At 45.2% G+C, this 17,518-nt stretch overlaps 1 protein-coding gene across 3 annotated transcripts in view; it reads left to right on the forward strand.

Annotated features, from left to right (window-relative positions):
• The first annotated feature begins 3,173 nt into the window (after positions 1-3,173).
• Positions 3,174-17,518, forward strand: part of CDC40 (cell division cycle 40) — a 59,062-nt gene continuing 44,717 nt past the window's right edge. For 2 of the 3 annotated variants that reach the window (XM_073337030.1, XM_073337032.1), the window contains exon 1: positions 3,174-3,393. In XM_073337030.1, coding sequence (XP_073193131.1) covers positions 3,202-3,393 — 192 coding nt within the window. In that variant the 5' untranslated portion in view covers positions 3,174-3,201. Of the gene's footprint in view, positions 3,394-4,914; positions 5,063-17,518 lie in introns of all 3 variants that reach the window. The other variant, XM_073337031.1, reaches the window with a different exon arrangement.

Genomic DNA, 17,518 nt, shown 5'->3' on the forward strand with positions numbered 1-17,518 from the left:
TTCTCTTTTTGTTTTTTTGTTATGGAGTGCTTTCTTTGGGGCATTTATAGTTATATTTATTATTTGTCATTTGTCAGAGAGGCAGTGATCGTGTCATTCAGAACCACAGGATCTAACCACGGAATAACAGAGACTTGGTGGGATAACTCATATGACTGGAGTACTGTCATGGATGGTTATAAACTGTTCAGGAAGGACAGGCAGGGCAGAAAAGGTGGGGGAGTAGCACTGTATGTAAGGGAGCAGTATGACTGCTCAGAGCTCCGGTACGAAACTGCAGAAAAACCTGAGTGTCTCTGGATTAAGTTTAGAAGTGTGTGCAACAAGAGTGATGTAGTGGTGGGAGTCTGCTATCGACCACCGGACCAGGGGGATGAGGTGGATGAGGCTTTCTTCCGGCAGCTCACGGAAGCTACTAGATCGCATGCCCTGATTCTCATGGGTGACTTTAATTTTCCTGATATCTGCTGGGAGAGCAATACAGCGGTGCATAGACAATCCAGGAAGTTTTTGGAAAGCGTAGGGGACAATTTCCTGGCGCAAGTGCTAGAGGAGCCAACTAGGGGGGGTGCTTTTCTTGACCTGCTGCTCACAAACCGGGTAGAATTAGTGGGGGAAGCAAAAGTGGATGGGAATCTGGGAGGCAGTGACCATGAGTTGGTTGAGTTCAGGATCCTGACGCAGGGAACAAAGGTAAGCAGCAGGATACGGACCCTGGACTTCAGGAAAGCAGACTTCGACTCCCTCAGGGAACGGATGGCCAGTATCCCCTGGGGGACTAACTTGAAGGGGAAAGGAGTCCAGGAGAGCTGGCTGTATTTCAAGGAATCCCTGTTGAGGTTACAGGGACAAACCATCCCGATGAGTCGAAAGAATAGTAAATATGGCAGGCGACCAACTTGGCTTAATGGTGAAATCCTAGCGGATCTTAAACATAAAAAAGAAGCTTACAAGAAGTGGAAGGTTGGACATATGATCAGGGAAGAGTATAAAAATATTGCTCGGGCATGTAGGAATGTTATCAGGAGGGCCAAATCGCACCTGGAGCTGCAGCTAGCCAGAGATGTCAAGAGTAACAAGAAGGGTTTCTTCAGGTATGTTGGCAACAAGAAGAAAGCCAAGGAATGTGTGGGCCCCTTACTGAATGAGGGAGGCAACCTAGTGACAGAGGATGTGGAAAAAGCTAATGTACTCAATGCTTTTTTTGCCTCTGTTTTCACTAACAAGGTCAGCTCCCAGACTGCTGCGCTGGGCATCACAAAATGCGGAAGAGATGGCCAGCCCTCTGTGGAGATAGAGGCGGTTAGGGACTATTTAGAAAAGCTGGACGTGCACAAGTCCATGGGGCCGGACGAGTTGCATCCGAGAGTGCTGAAGGAATTGGCGGCTGTGATTGCAGAGCCACTGGCCATTATATTTGAAAACTCGTGGCGAACCGGGGAAGTCCCGGATGACTGGAAAAAGGCTAATGTAGTGCCAATCTTTAAAAAAGGGAAGAAGGAAGATCCTGGGAACTACAGGCCAGTCAGCCTCACCTCAGTCCCTGGAAAAATCATGGAGCAGGTCCTCAAAGAATCAATCCTGAAGCACTTGCATGAGAGGAAAGTGATCAGGAACAGCCAGCATGGATTCACCAAGGGAAGGTCATGCCTGACTAATCTAATCGCCTTTTATGATGAGATTACTGGTTCTGTGGATGAAGGGAAAGCAGTGGATGTATTGTTTCTTGACTTTAGCAAAGCTTTTGACACGGTCTCCCATAGTATTCTTGTCAGCAAGTTAAGGAAGTATGGGCTGGATGAATGCACTATAAGGTGGGTAGAAAGCTGGCTAAATTGTCGGGCTCAACGGGTAGTGATCAATGGCTCCATGTCTAGTTGGCAGCCGGTATCAAGTGGAGTGCCCCAAGGGTCGGTCCTGGGGCCGGTTTTATTCAATATCTTCATAAATGATCTGGAGGATGGTGTGGATTGCACTCTCAGCAAATTTGCGGATGATACTAAACTGGGAGGAGTGGTAGATACGCTGGAGGGGAGGGATAGGATACAGAAGGACCTAGACCAATTGGAAGATTGGGCCAAAAGGAATCTGATGAGGTTCAATAAGGATAAGTGCAGGGTCCTGCACTTAGGACGGAAGAACCGAATGCACAGCTACAGACTAGGGACCGAATGGCTAGGCAGCAGTTCTGCAGAAAAGGACCTAGGGGTGACAGTGGACGAGAAGCTGGATATGAGTCAGCAGTGTGCCCTTGTTGCCAAGAAGGCCAATGGCATTTTGGGATGTATAAGTAGGGGCATAGCGAGCAGATCGAGGGACGTGATCGTTCCCCTCTATTCGACATTGGTGAGGCCTCATCTGGAGTACTGTGTGCAGTTTTGGGCCCCACACTTCAAGAAGGATGTGGATAAATTGGAGAGAGTCCAGCGAAGGGCAACAAAAATGATTAGGGGTCTGGAACACATGAGTTATGAGGAGAGGCTGAGGGAGCTGGGATTGTTTAGCCTGCAGAAGAGAAGAATGAGGGGGGATTTGATAGCTGCTTTCAACTACCTGAAAGGGGGTTCCAAAGAGGATGGCTCTAGACTGTTCTCAATGGTAGCAGATGACAGAACGAGGAGTAATGGTCTCAAGTTGCAGTGGGGGAGGTTTAGATTGGATATTAGGAAAAACTTTTTCACTAAGAGGGTGGTGAAACACTGGAATGCGTTACCTAGGGAGGTGGTAGAATCTCCTTCCTTAGAGGTTTTTAAGGTCAGGCTTGACAAAGCCCTGGCTGGGATGATTTAACTGGGAATTGGTCCTGCTTTGAGCAGGGGGTTGGACTAGATGACCTTCTGGGGTCCCTTCCAACCCTGATATTCTATGATTCTATGATTCTATGATCCTGCTTTCACCCTCCAGGACGCTTCAAATCCGACCTCCCCAGCTCTGGCGCGTTGCATGCTGGGATTTGTAGTCCTTGCTGTAATTCCTGAAAGATTAAACCCTCCTTCAGCTCCATGGGAGGGGATTTCTGCTTCCCAAAAAATTTCGTTAGAGACCCAGAAAATTATAAATAATAATTTTTATTTTTTAAAAATTGTATTTGAGTAATTTTCATTCAGTCGCAAAAACAAATAAATCTAGGAGAGGATTGTTATGTAACTGACAGGACCCGTTTGTTCCGGGTCACTGCTCCTGTGGTTCCTCCTTGCTAAGATGTCGGCCGCTATCGCCGCGCTCGCGTCCTACGGTGTCTCCGACTCGGGCTCCGACTCGGGCTCGGACACTGAGGGAAGCTCCCGCCGCTCGGCGCAGGTAGCCAGCCGGGACTCGGTGCTGCATCTCGCTTCACCGTCCCCTGCCCCGCAGGCCTTGGCGGTGGACTCGGCCCCGGAGGTGGCTGTGAAGGTAGGTGCCGCCCCGGGCGTCTGGCTGCAAGGGGGCAGGAAGGGGGAGCAAGGGAATCCCCTTCCCTCCGGCCTGGGCTGGGCGGGAAGTCCCCTTCCCGCCTCCTGGGTAGCGCTGCTGGGCCTGTGCCTGGCAGGGGGCAGCTGCCCTTTTCCGTGTGTCTCGCTTAGTGGCTTCAGAGGCCTCGTGCTGTCTGGGCGCCCTCAGCTGGGGGGTTGGGGTGGAGACTGGGGCTGCCTGCCCCGGGCCCTGGCTGCTAGAAAGGTATTCGGGGGTGGCAGGGGATGCAGAGCCCCTTAATAGCTCGGTGGCTGGCCAGCTGCCTCTTGCATTGCAGGTGCATAGGGTTGCTTCTTTCTCTCAGGGTATGTCTACACTACGGAATAAGGTCGAATTTATAGAAGTCGGTTTTTTAGAAATCGGTTTTATATATTCGAGTGTGTGTGTCCCCACAGAAAATGCTCTGAGTGCATTAAGTGCATTAACTCGGCGGAGCGCTTCCACAGCACCGAGGCTAGAGTCGACTTCCGGAGCGTTGCACTGTGGGTAGCTATCCCACAGTTCCTGCAGTCTCCGCTGCCCATTGGAATTCTGGGTTGAGATCCCAATGCCTGATGGGGCTAAAACATTGTCGCGGGTGGTTCTGGGTACATATTGTCAGGCCCCCCTTCCCTCCCTCCCTCCGTGAAAGCAAGGGCAGATAATCGTTTCACGCCTTTTTTCCTGAGTTACCTGTGCAGACGCCATACCACGGCAAGCATGGAGCCCGCTCAGGTAACCGTCACCCTGTGTCTCCTGGGTGCTGGCAGACACGGTACGGCATTGCTACACAGTAGCAGCAACCCCTGGCCTTGTGGCAGCAGACGGTACAGTACGACTGGTAGCCGTCATCGTCATGTCCGAGGTGCTCCTGGCCACGTCGGCTGGGAGCGCCTGGGCAGACATGGGCGCAGGGACTAAATTTGGAGTGACTTGACCAGGTCATTCTCTTTAGTCCTGCAGTCAGTCCTATTGAACCGTCTTATGGTGAGCGGGCAGGCGATACGGACTGCTAGCAGTCGTACTGTACCATCTTCTGCCGAGCAGCCATGAGATGTGGATGGCATGCAGTCCTTCTGCACCGTCTGCTGCCAGCCAAAGATGTAAAAGATAGATGGAGTGGTCAAAACAAGAAATAGACCAGATTTGTTTTGTACTCATTTGCCTCCTCCCCTGTCTAGGGGACTCATTCCTCTAGGTCACACTGCAGTCACTCACAGAGAAGGTGCAGCGAGGTAAATCTAGCCATGTATCAATCAGAGGCCAGGCTAACCTCCTTGTTCCAATAAGAACGATAACTTAGGTGCACCATTTCTTATTGGAACCCTCCGTGAAGTCCTGCCTGAAATACTCCTTGAGGTAAAGACACCCCCTTTGTTGATTTTAGCTCCCTGAAGCCAACCCTGTAAGCCGTGTCGTCAGTCGCCCCTCCCTCTGTCAGAGCAACGGCAGACAATCGTTCCACGCCTTTTTTCTGTGCAGATGCCATACCAAGGCAAGCATGGAGGCCGCTCAGCTCACTTTGGCAATTAGGAGCACATTAAACACCACACGCATTATCCAGCAGTATATGCAGCACCAGAACCTGGCAAAGCGATACCGGGCGAGGAGGCGACGTCAGCGCGGTCACGTGAGTGATCAGGACATGGACACAGATTTCTCTGAAAGCATGGGCCCTGCCAGTGCATGCATCATGGTGCTAATGGGGCAGGTTCATGCTGTGGAACACCGATTCTGGGCTCGGGAAACAAGCACAGACTGGTGGGACCGCATAGTGTTGCAGGTCTGGGACGATTCCCAGTGGCTGCGAAACTTTCGCATGCGTAAGGGCACTTTCATGGAACTTTGTGACTTGCTTTCCCCCGCCCTGAGGTGCATGAATACCAAGATGAGAGCAGCCCTCACAGTTGAGAAGCGAGTGGCGATAGCCCTGTGGAAGCTTGCAACGCCAGACAGCTACCGGTCAGTTGGGAATCAATTTGGAGTGGGCAAATCTACTGTGGGGGCTGCTGTTATGCAAGTAGCTCACGCAATCAAAGATCTGCTGATATCAAGGGTAGTGACCCTGGGAAATGTGCAGGTCATAGTGGATGGCTTTGCTGCAATGGGATTCCCTAACTGTGGTGGGGCTATAGACGGAACCCATATCTCTATCTTGGCACCGGAGCACCAAGCCGCCGAGTACATAAACCGCAAGGGGTACTTTTCGATAGTGCTGCAAGCTCTGGTGGATCACAAGGGACGTTTCACCAACATCAACGTGGGATGGCCGGGAAAGGTGCATGATGCTCGCATCTTCAGGAACTCTGGTCTGTTTCAAAAGCTGCAGGAAGGGACTTTATTCCCAGACCAGAAAATAACTGTTGGGGATGTTGAAATGCCTATATGTATCCTTGGGGACCCAGCCTACCCCTTAATTCCATGGCTCATGAAGCCGTACACAGGCAGCCTGGACAGTAGTCAGGAGCTGTTCAACTACAGGCTGAGCAAGTGCAGAATGGTGGTAGAATGTGCATTTGGACGTTTAAAGGCACGCTGGCGCAGTTTACTGACTCGCTTAGACCTCAGCGAAACCAATATTCCCACTGTTATTACTGCTTGCTGTGTGCTCCACAATATCTGTGAGAGTAAGGGGGAGACGTTTATGGCGGGGTGGGAGGTTGAGGCAAATCGTCTGGCTGCTGGTTACGCGCAGCCAGACACCAGGGCGGTTAGAAGAGCACAGGAGGGCGCGGTACGCATCAGAGAAGCTTTGAAAACCAGTTTCATGACTGGCCAGGCTATGGTGTGAAAGTTCTGTTTGTTTCTCCTTGATGAAACCCCCCGCCCCTTGGTTCACTCTACTTCCCTGTAAGCTAACCACCCACCCCTCCTCCCTTCAATCACCGCTTGCAGAGGCAATAAAGTCATTGTTGCTTCACATTCATGCATTCTTTATTCATTCATCACACAAATAGGGGGATGACTACCAAGGTAGCCCAGGAGGGGTGGTGGAGGAGGGAAGGAAAATGCCACACAGCACTTTAAGCACAGCACTTTAAAAGTTTACAACTTTAAAATTTATTGAATGACAGCCTTCTTTTTTTGGGGCAATCCTCTGTGGTGGAGTGGCTGGTTGGCCGGAGGCCCCCCCACCACGTTCTTGGGCGTCTGGGTGTGGAGGCTATGGAACTTGGGGAGGAGGGCGGTTGGTTACAGAGGGGCTGCAGTGGCAGTCTGTGCTCCAGCTGCCTTTGCTGCAGCTCAACCATACACTGGAGCATACTGGTTTGGTCCTGCAGCAGCCTCAGCATTGAATCCTGCCTCCTCTCATCACGCTGCCGCCACATTTGAGCTTCAGCCCTCTCTTCAGCCCGCAACCTCTCCTCCCGGTCATTTTGTGCTTTCCTGCAATCTGACATTATTTGCCTCCACGCATTCGTCTGTGCTCTGTCAGTGTGGGAGGACAGCATGAGCTCGGAGAACATTTCATCGCGAGTGCGTTTTTTTTTCTTTCTAAGCTTCACTAGCCTCTGGGAAGAAGAAGATCCTGTGATCATTGAAACACATGCAGCTGGTGGAGAAAAAAAAGGGACAGCGGTATTTAAAAAGACACATTTTATAAAACAGTCGCTACACTCTTTCAGGGTAAACCTTGCTGTTAACATTACATACATAGCACGTGCTTTCGTTACAAGGTCGCATTTTGCCTCCTCCCACCGCGTGACTACCCCCTCAACCTTCCCCCCTCCCTGTGGCTAACAGCGGGGAACATTTCTGTTTAGCCACAGGCAAACAGCCCAGCAGGAATGGGCTCCTCTGAGTGTCCCCTGAAGAAAAGCACTCTATTTCAACCAGGCGACCATGAATTATATCTCTCTCTCCTGAGGATAACACAGAGAGATAAAGAACGGATGTTGTTTGAATGCCAGCAAACATACACTGCAATGCTTTGTTCTACAATGATTCCCGAGTACGTGTTACTGGCCTGGAGTGGTAAAGTGTCCTACCATGAAGGACGAAATAAGGCTGCCCTCCCCAGCAACCTTTTGCAAAGGCTTTAGGACTACATCTAGGAGAACCGCAAATGCCAGGGCAAAGTAATCCTTTCACATGCTTGCTTTTAAACCATGTATAGTACTTTAAAAGGTACACTCACCAGAGGTCCCTTCTCCGCCTGCTGGGTCCAGGAGGCCGCCTTGGGTGGGTTCGGGGGGTACTGGCTCCAGGTCTAGGGTGAGAAACAGTTCCTGGCTGTCGGGAAAACCGGTTTCTCCGCTTGCTTGCTGTGAGCTGTCTACAACCTTCTCCTCCTCATCTTCTTCTTCGTCCCCAAAACCTGCTTCCATATTGCCTCCATCTCCATTGAAGGAGTCAAACAACACGGCTGGGGTAGTGGTGGCTGAACCCCCTAAAATGGCATGCAGCTCATCATAGAAGCGGCATGTTTGGGGCTCTGACCCAGAGCGGCTGTTCGCCTCTCTGGTTTTCTGGTAGGCTTGCCTCAGCTCTTTCAGTTTCACGCGGCACTGCTTCGGGTCCCTGTTATGGCCTCTGTCCTTCATGCCCTGGGAGATTTTCACAAAGGTTTTGGCATTTCGAAAACTGGAACGGAGTTCTGATAGCACGGATTCCTCTCCCCAAACAGCGATCAGATCCCGTACCTCCCGTTCGGTCCATGCTGGAGCTCTTTTGCGATTCTGGGACTCCATCATGGTCACCTGTGCTGATGAGCTCTGCATGGTCACCTGCAGCTTGCCACGCTGGCCAAACAGGAAATGAGATTCAAAAGTTCGCGATTCTTTTCCTGTCTACCTGGCCAGTGCATCTGAGTTGAGAGTGCTGTCCAGAGCGGTCATAATGGAGCACTCTGGGATAGCTCCCGGAGGCCAATACCATCGAATTGTGTCCACAGTACCCCAAATTCGAGCCAGCAACGTCGATTTAAGCGCTAATCCACTTGTCAGGGGTGGAGTAAGGAAATCGATTTTAAGAGCCCTTTAAGTCGAAATAAAGGGCTTCATTGTGTGGACGGGTGCAGGTTTACATCGATTTAACGCTGCTAAATTCGACCTAAAGTCCTAGTGTAGACCAGGGCTCAGTTGTCAGCTCTCTTCGGCTACTGCACCAATTTAACCAGGTTAAAGTCTTGGACCTTGTAGCTGATCTTCTAAATTAGGTCTTGAAACAATCAGATCTCCAGTCGGCAAGGGGAGAAGGCACCTAGGGTATGAAATGTGCATACGGAATACTGGGGGAAGCTGGGGAGAGGAGAATCCGTGAGGTCAGAGTATGATATTCTGATGTTAACCTAGCTCTCTGCAGCCAGGCGGGGGAAGGGTGTTCGGGATTAATGTGTTAATGCTGTTCCTGACCCCCTTCCCCTCCCTCTGTGGTGGACTCAAGCTTCCTTGGTTTGGCTAACAGGTGTCTTCAACCCACTACTCAGGTTACCACTCTCTGCCCCCCCCCCCATGCTTTTGGGGCAGAGGGGTGATTAAAACCAGAGTATGACACACAGACCTTTGGGATGCTGCCCCCCCCATGTTTTGTTTACACACTTCAAATTGTAGGCATCTTATACTCTTCGCTAGCTAATTGTTTCAAGCCCTGATTTAGAGGATTGATTATGTGGTTCAAAATCTTAATTTGATACTGGTCCCTGCTGTTTAATCTTTAAACTTTTTTTGTTTTTTTGTTTTTTTTGTTTTGCTGTATCCCTGTTATCCCCAGATAGCAGTAGAATGAAATTGACCTAATTCTTGACACGCTAACTGCTGCTTACAGTGCTGTGAATAGCAACAGTGAAGGCTGACCAGTGTTGCATACATTTCACTCTAGTACTTCTTGGTGAAGCTATGAGCAGCATGATTTCATTTTGTAAGCTCAGAAAGACAAGACTGCACTTTTAGAAAGTTATCTTCAGAACCAAAAGGGTACAGAAGGTTAGAAACAATTCACTTTTAAATGAAATCATAAATTCTGCAGAAGTTGATGGCACAGTAGCACCATCACAAGCATATGCCCCAGTGAATGCATCATACTCCACAGTGCGAAATAGATGAATGGATTTTTTTTTTCCATTCACTGCCTCAAATGAAAGATGGATGTGTTATCGCAGCTGCCCATCTGACACTCATCTGTACATCCCATGATGTTTGGGCACCACCACACTCCTTAGAGTTTCTAATCTCTCTGGGATGTTAGTGTACAGTTTGACAGTCATATTAGTTAACATCTGTAAAGGACTTTGACCATGAATGTTAAATAACAAGTAGCAGTGACAATGCACTGAGGCCCATCAGAGCCTTACATAAATTTAAAGGTGATGCCTAGGGTACCAGTCTCAAAAGCTGAACCACTGATGTACTGATGGACCACTTTCTGCTGGTTGGAGGCTACTACATTATCAATGTTGCAGAGAGTGTGGCTTTTTTAACACTTCCAGAAAAAGATATTTTCTGCAAGAATCAATATTTAGAGACCTATGAGAAATCCACTCCCTTTATATTATCTTTAAAAAGTGTTTTCATGGAGGCGACTTGTGCTCCAGTCCTCTTGTTGTTGATAATGACGGGGGGAAAAAAATGAAATTTTACTCAGCTATCCCAAAACATCGCATTTAGTAGTGAGTAGAATTTTGTGTTAAATGCGAAAAAGAAGATGGGGCTATGTTATTTGGCAGGCAAACTATTTTGTTTATTTAGATTTTACTACTCTACTATAAAAGTGTCTCCACCATGCTCTGGTAACCCTTGACAATCTCTTTAAAATATACTAGCAACTAAACAGACCCATTAGTTACCCCAAAATCAAACTCAAGTGACAACACAAATACAAGAAATTAACACACACGCATCCCATACAATCCTCACCAGATCCCAAGATTATGAACCCAGGTAACAAAAGGCAGATGCACACCCTCAATTTAACGCATAGAAATTATCCTTGTCACTTCTTCCAGCTTGCTTCCTACAACCAATCAACATCCCTTTTGTCTTGTCTGGACTAAGTTGTAGCCATCTTGCCCTGGTGCGTGCCTCAACCTTTTCCAGACACCAAGTAATGCCATCAGCACTTCCAGCCATGCTGATGGAGATATAAAGCTGAGTGTATTCAGAATATTAAAGACCTTCCGGTCCATGTAAAACTCCTGATAGCCTCATGCATGCATTAAACAAAAGGAGTGACAACATGAAACGTTGCAGAATCCCCCCAGAAGAGTACTTGCATGGGGAGATGCAGGTTTCCTACACCACCTTCTGAGAGTGCCCATCAAAGTGCCACTTGAATAGGCCTGTTCACTCATGCTATGGTTTGCAAAAAAAGTCAACATCCAATTATGGTGAACTTTATCAAAGACTGATCACAGATGTAATAATATCAGGATAGATACTTGATCTTCATCTGTTGTCAGGAGATTATTCCCCGATACCACCAGAGCTGTCTCTGCTCTACCCAGGTTGGCAACTAGTGTAGAAAAGAACTGAGGCTACTAAATAGTGTTTGAGTTATCTCACAACAACCTTTTCAATAATCTTAACTGAAAATGGAAGACTTAAAATGGCATGATAGCTGGAAAGATTCAATAACAAGCAGTGATTTTTTTGAGTGCAGGAGGTACTTGTGCTTCTTTCAGTGAAAAGATACCTCCCTCTTTCAAGGATGTATTGATAATTTGTATTAACAATGTATCCAGTTCTTTCCTGCATGCTTTCACCATCCAGGAAGGATGTAGCTTTTAAGCACAAATTGATGGCCAAAGTGCATCCAAAAACAGAAAGGATTGACCCTGGCCTAACCTCAAGCGGAGAAGATTTAACATTGTGTTCTTTAGCACATATTCTTATCCCATGGAGGCAGACAGTTCTAACCGAATCTGAGCAATTTTATTTGCAAAATAGAACGAAATAGGTCTTGAGCTTATGGTACAATGATTCTTGCATTACTGTGTTGGAGGAGTAGCAAGTCGACTGGGGAAGAAAGTCAAGAAGGTACTGGCCTCCTGACACACAACAGCTACTCTAGCTGGTGTAGGAAGTGGCTGCAGCAGTATGCTGGCCATGTATTGTGGAGGCAAGCTTGGATGGGAGAAAGAGATGGGAGATCTGGCTCTGTGAAAGGGAAGGGCACTTGGTGAGAACACTGCAGTCCTTTGATCTGACCTGTAGCCATAGAATCATAGAATATCAGGGTTGGAAGGGACCTCAGGAGGTCATCTAGTCCAACCCCTTGCTCAAAGCAGGACCAATCCACAATTTTTGCCCCAGATCCCTAAACGGCCCCCTCAAGGATTGAACTCACAACCCTGGGTTTAGCAGGCCAGTGCTCAAACCACTGAGCTATTTCTCCCCCTCATGCACCTCTCTAGTGTTTAGTGGGTTGTTGGGACTGAAAAATAAGAAATGCATGGCTTGAGTAGCTGGGTGTCTGGCTTCTAGTTTAATAACTGTTATTGCTTCTTGATTAGTTTAGCTTTGGAATCTTTGTGAAATGGCAAAGATGTCAAACATGCATAGGTATTAAAAGGGGAATATATTCTTAAGTATCTACAATGGCAAAACTTAGTTGCTAGTTCTAGCTTTTGGTGTTTGTAATTTATCAGACATCTAGTGGACTAGACACATTCCTTTTTGTATACTTTTATGAATTGCAACAAGTACTGCCCAAAGATGTTACTCCAAGATGCTAGATCTTAGCTGATGTTGAAAGAGGGCAAGGTCTTTGCTTTTGAACTGCATCATACATCTGCACAGTCCCTTTTGATTTCAAAATGACATTTGCACCTATGCAAATTACACTAATGAATTGTAACTATTATTTGAAATAATAATTCTTGGGGGTGTCATCCTTTAGTGTATTTTTAGTAGCTCTTCCACACGCTGCTGACCTCTGTGCTTTGTTACTCTTAGCAAATAGAACTGAAATTGTAATTTAAGTAGCAGTGTGTAAAACACATCCATCTGAGTCTTACGTCTTATTGAAGATTTTTATTTAAAAGGAAAAATGGTGGGAGTGTGCACTGACCTCTTCACACCTGACTTTTTCAAGTAATTTTTTGATCTACAAAAATAAAATATACAGTAAAGAAAAGTGGGCTATTAAAGTACTTTATGAAATTTTATATAGGAGTATGAAAAGGTCATTAAAATGTGTAACATAGCAAATATATATTTTTCCATATAAGGGCCCTATTTTTCAGTTATTGTTGAAGTGGGGATACATTTTATTTATTTGGGGAGAAGAAAAGCCAAGAACTTATTTACTGGGCGTGGAACCGACAAGAACCTAGAATTCATTAATTGGTGGGTGCCCAGAAGTTAACTGGGGAAGATGCATATTTCAGAATTGAACAGTGTCACCACTGGTTTTTGTTTTTTTAAAAGGAGCAAATTGATTGGAGGAAAAAGATGTGGTAATAAAAATCAAATAAGTATGACTTTGAGAGTACAGAGGCATAGTGGCTCATGTACTTTTCATCTGGGTATAAGACTTATTCCTCAGGCTAGTAGATGTTGTGGAAGCCGGTCATAATGAATCCTATTAGTATGAAGGTTGAGGCCAACGTAAATTCAAGATCTTTATTGTAGACGCTTTGTGAAAGAAGTTACTTATGTCAGTTGATACATTTTTATTCTAAAATTCCTCATCTTTACTAAGTAATTTCTTTTTGGTGATCAAAACTGTAGCCATAGGATACAAGACAGAGGGTGAATATCCCAAGTCTCTTACAAACATTCATGTGTTGGTTTCAAATATCCTTAACACATGGCTTCTTCAGAGTATTCAAACTGATAAAAGGAAATATTTTACGTACAGCATGTAATTAGACTGTGGACCTCAATACCCCAGGAAACTTGTGAAGCTGATAATTCAGTTTTGGAAGGGATAGTAAACCTCATGCTTCAGGTTTTAAGACAAACTCTAACTAGCGGAGATTACAGTAAAATTTAATGTAGGGAGCATATCGTCCTACATCTCTCTCTGTAGTGCTAATTACAGGCAGAGGCAAGATACTGGACTAAATAGATGTTGGGTCTGATTCAGTATGGTAGTTCCTATGTTCTTAAGTCCATGCTGTTTGTTAGTGCAACATTAGTATCAGGAAGAACTGAATCCCAACAGGGTTCCATGTAGTTTATTTCAGGAATTTAAGGTCTGTTTTTCTGGTGCTGACAGTCAGTCTTCGGGGATTATTCAGGTGCACAGAGAGCATTGCTTCAAAGTAAGAACATGAAACTTAGATGCACATAAGCATTAAATAATACTGTAGAAACTGATCCCATTTAGAATGTATCTATTCAGTTGACCGATGAATGTTCACTTTTCCAGTCATTTTAATCTCTTCTGTGTTTAAAATGTAATCCTTGTCCATCTGGAAAAAAATTAGTTTCTTATGTTTGAGGTTTTGACCATCCATATTTGTTCTGCTTTTACTTCCAGTATCCTTCCATCCCGTCCCTCCTTAATGAACTAGAAAACTGCTACACATATGTTGTGGGGCTATGCTAAGCTTCGATAGTCATTTTAAGGGATTGTTTATGTGAGGAGGACTTTACTTAATTTTTTTTAAATACAACATTTAAAACGATTCTGGGTTTATGAAACACAGAATATCCTGTGGACGGTGGAGACCTAGGTGTTGATCCTGCAGGATGCAGAGCATGCTATACTAATTCACCAAAGCATTTAGGCACATTCTTAAAGTTCAGCACATGAGTAGTCCCAGTGAAGTCAGTAGGACTGTTCATGTGGTTAAGTGTTTTGCTAGATAGGGCTAAAGTGCTTCAGAACTTGCAGGGTCAAATCCGTATTGCGTTGGACTTCACTGCAAGTACCGTATAAATCTCAGCAGGAAATGTTTAATTTCACTGAACAGGAATGTCATTTAATATTTCTTGCAGGGCTGTTAAGTTTGTGACCCATGGGATAGGGTCTCCATTTACTGCACTTTAATTTTAATGGATAACTAATGCCAATTATAAATCCTGTACAAAGCAGGCTGCCCTTGTTAGCTGCTTGGCTAGTTAGTGCTGAACTATCCTAGTGTCTGAAAACTGTGTTTTATTGACCAAACCATACAACAAAAATGTAAAATTATTTAATGTCAGGGTGGATAAAAATCAATGATTTAAAAAAAAAATCTGATTTTTTTTATGTAACTCAGATTTTTTTGATAAAATGCTTTTTGAGGAAAAAACCTATCTAAAGATAGTTTTAATTAAGATACATTATAGCTCAAAGATATCTCATCATGGAATAGGCATTATAAATACTAATTCTATAGTATGGGACAATATATTCATGTAATGTTTAAGAAAAGCTTTGTAAATGAGTTCCAATAGTTCATGATTAAGGACCCAATTTTATGGGGTTCCAGGGGCTTCTGTTTAGATTATTTAGGTTAATCTTTCTATCTACCAACTAGGGCCGCTGCTTGTTCAGGGAAAGCCTCTGGCGGGCCCTGATGGTTTGTTTACCTGCCGCGTCCGCAGTTTCAGCCGATGTGGCTCCCGCTGGCCATGGTTTGCTGCTGCCTGCATGCCTACCCTGGCCCTGGCCCCGGCCCCATGCCGCACCACTCCGGGAAGCAGCCGGCACCACATCCCTGCGCGGCCCTTGTGCCCCCTCCTCCCACAGGGCTCTGTGTGTTTACCTCGCCTGTGGGTACCTCCCCTGAAGCTTCCATTGGCCGCGGTAACCCGTTCCTGGCCAATGGGAGCTTTGGGGGAGGTACCCACAGGCAAGAGCAGCATGCAGCGCTTTTTTCCCCCCCCCCCCCCCCACTCCTAGGGGCTTCAGGGATATGGTGTGGCCGCTTCCTGGAGCGGCGCGGAGCCCGCAGCGGTGGTAATCCCATAGGCCGGATCCAAAGCCCTGAGGGGCCGGATCCGGCCCACAGGCCGTAGTTTGCCCACCCCTGCTCTAGCCTCACCAGATACCTCTCTTCCCCATTATGGAAGATGGCAATTATACAGGAGTCACACTGTACATAGAACACAGTCTGTAGAAGGGCTGAGAGAGGAAGCATTGTTGGTGGTCTTAGTCTGACTAGCCCTTCATGCCCCTGTTGCTTGCTAGTCTCATAGTGGTACTGTGAAGATTAAAGCATATACAGCACAATATGTTGACAAAATGCCAAATGATATAAGTTTGCATTGTGTAGCATAAAACTAACACAAGATTTGCATGTTCTAAATTTCAGAGTATACTGTACCAAGAGCATACATTCTGCTGTACCAAGAGTATATGTGCTAATATGGTCTAGATTTCACTTGCAATAGACCACTAGAAGGAAATAAAGAGAAGTTATAGAAACGTGTTCAAATTTCTTGATAGGTAGCTAAAAGTGAAATGGACTAATAGAGAGAAAATCAGGCACACTTAAACAGTGTACTGGCTGGTTATCACTTGTTGCACAAAAGTATCATTTGTTTGATGGAATGATGGGTAAAGCTGGAGATGCTGGAATATGGAACTGTAATGAATGCAACATGTGCTTCAGTTTCAAGGACCAGCAATTTTCACATCCAAAGAATGTACATGTCGTGGTATGGGAATGAATTTATTGTATGACTTCCAAATGACTCGGCACTCTTCAGCAAACAGTAAAGTGGAACCAAAATTGCTATAGTCATCCTCCTGAGGATTGTCTTTCATACCACAATCTGTCGTCTATTGTGTTCCATTCTATAGCTGAGAGAAGAACTTAACTGGTAGGGGATAAAAATAATAGAACTGAAGAATTCTTGGCATTTTATAAAGGTAGGCTTCTTTGAATCTTACAATTTAAAGAATAGCAAGCAACTGGCAGCTTAATATCAAGTAATTATAAGTCTACAAATGTCACAGACAAACTGTGAAAGTCTTGTCTGATCAGTTTGTTGAATTTTCCTTAGAAATAACATAAATGATCCTAATCTTCATCTAAGAAATAATGAGATGGGATGATTGTAGTATGCTTGTTGGTCTGTCAACAGAAACTGTTTGGTATGATTTGAGAAGGTTGTAAGAAACTTCTTTAGGTCATGGAGCTGTAAGAGAAAATCCTAATCTCATGTGCAAGTAAGTAATACCATTCAGGGAATTATTTTGGTACAGTTCTATTGTAGTTGCTTTGTTTGTATCTTTGTGTGTGGCTGAATGAATGGATTAGTGTCCATTATACTGTTCCTAGTCAAGAGCATGGGATATGAAACTCAGGCTTGCAAATGTACGGGTAGCTGTTGTCATCCAGGGCCAGTAAATTGGGAAGGTCATGTGATTAAAGGAATGAGGTCAGTCAGTCTGAGTGCAACACTGCCTGCTCAAGCAGGAGCCATGGAATGATTGTGTATGAATTGTTTTTATCAGGCAGGTCTAATGAAAGACAGTCTTTCTGTTTAGTCTTACAATTCCAATATTAGGCAGTACAGTAGAAATACTTGCCTGACTAGGAAAATATTTGAATTTTTTTTTATTGTACTAGTTATTCTATAAGCAGATTATTTAAATTGCTTTCATAAACAGATGCTCATTTTTTCCCCTCTCCACTCTCTCTGTGATTTAGAGAACTAGATTTTAAACTCTTTAAGCCTTAAATATGTAAGCAAATACATTATTGTTGACCTGCCATTAAACTAGCAAGAATAGCTCCTGTGGGCATTACATGCTGGTGAATAGCTAACAGAGTTAAGTAAGTATATACTGTAATATGCTATATTGTTCTTCTGTAGTTTGAAAGAGAAAACTTCGCATACTTCATATCAGATTTTTTTTCTTATAAAGGAGAATTAAAATTCTAGTGTATGCTTTTCTTTGTTCTTTTAACTACACCCATTTGATCCTATTGGTGCATAATCACTTAGGGGCTTGTGTACACAAGAAAATTTACCAGCAAAGCTATATCAGAATAATTATCCCACTATAGTTTGCTGGTGTAAATGCATCTGTGTACATTATCTCAGAGTAAAATCACAAAGTAGTGGGAAGAAGTGATTTTGGAGGAACTCATGGCCATTTAAGGCTTTAGAGCTTTGAAACAGTATCTTAAATTGCACCCGTGATGCAGAATCTGCACTGACTTCCAATTAGTTTATGGGTCCAATGTTTCATGCTTTAAAAAAAG

This window comes from Lepidochelys kempii, chromosome 3, assembly GCF_965140265.1.
Source record: "Lepidochelys kempii isolate rLepKem1 chromosome 3, rLepKem1.hap2, whole genome shotgun sequence".
NCBI lineage: Eukaryota > Metazoa > Chordata > Testudines > Cheloniidae > Lepidochelys > Lepidochelys kempii.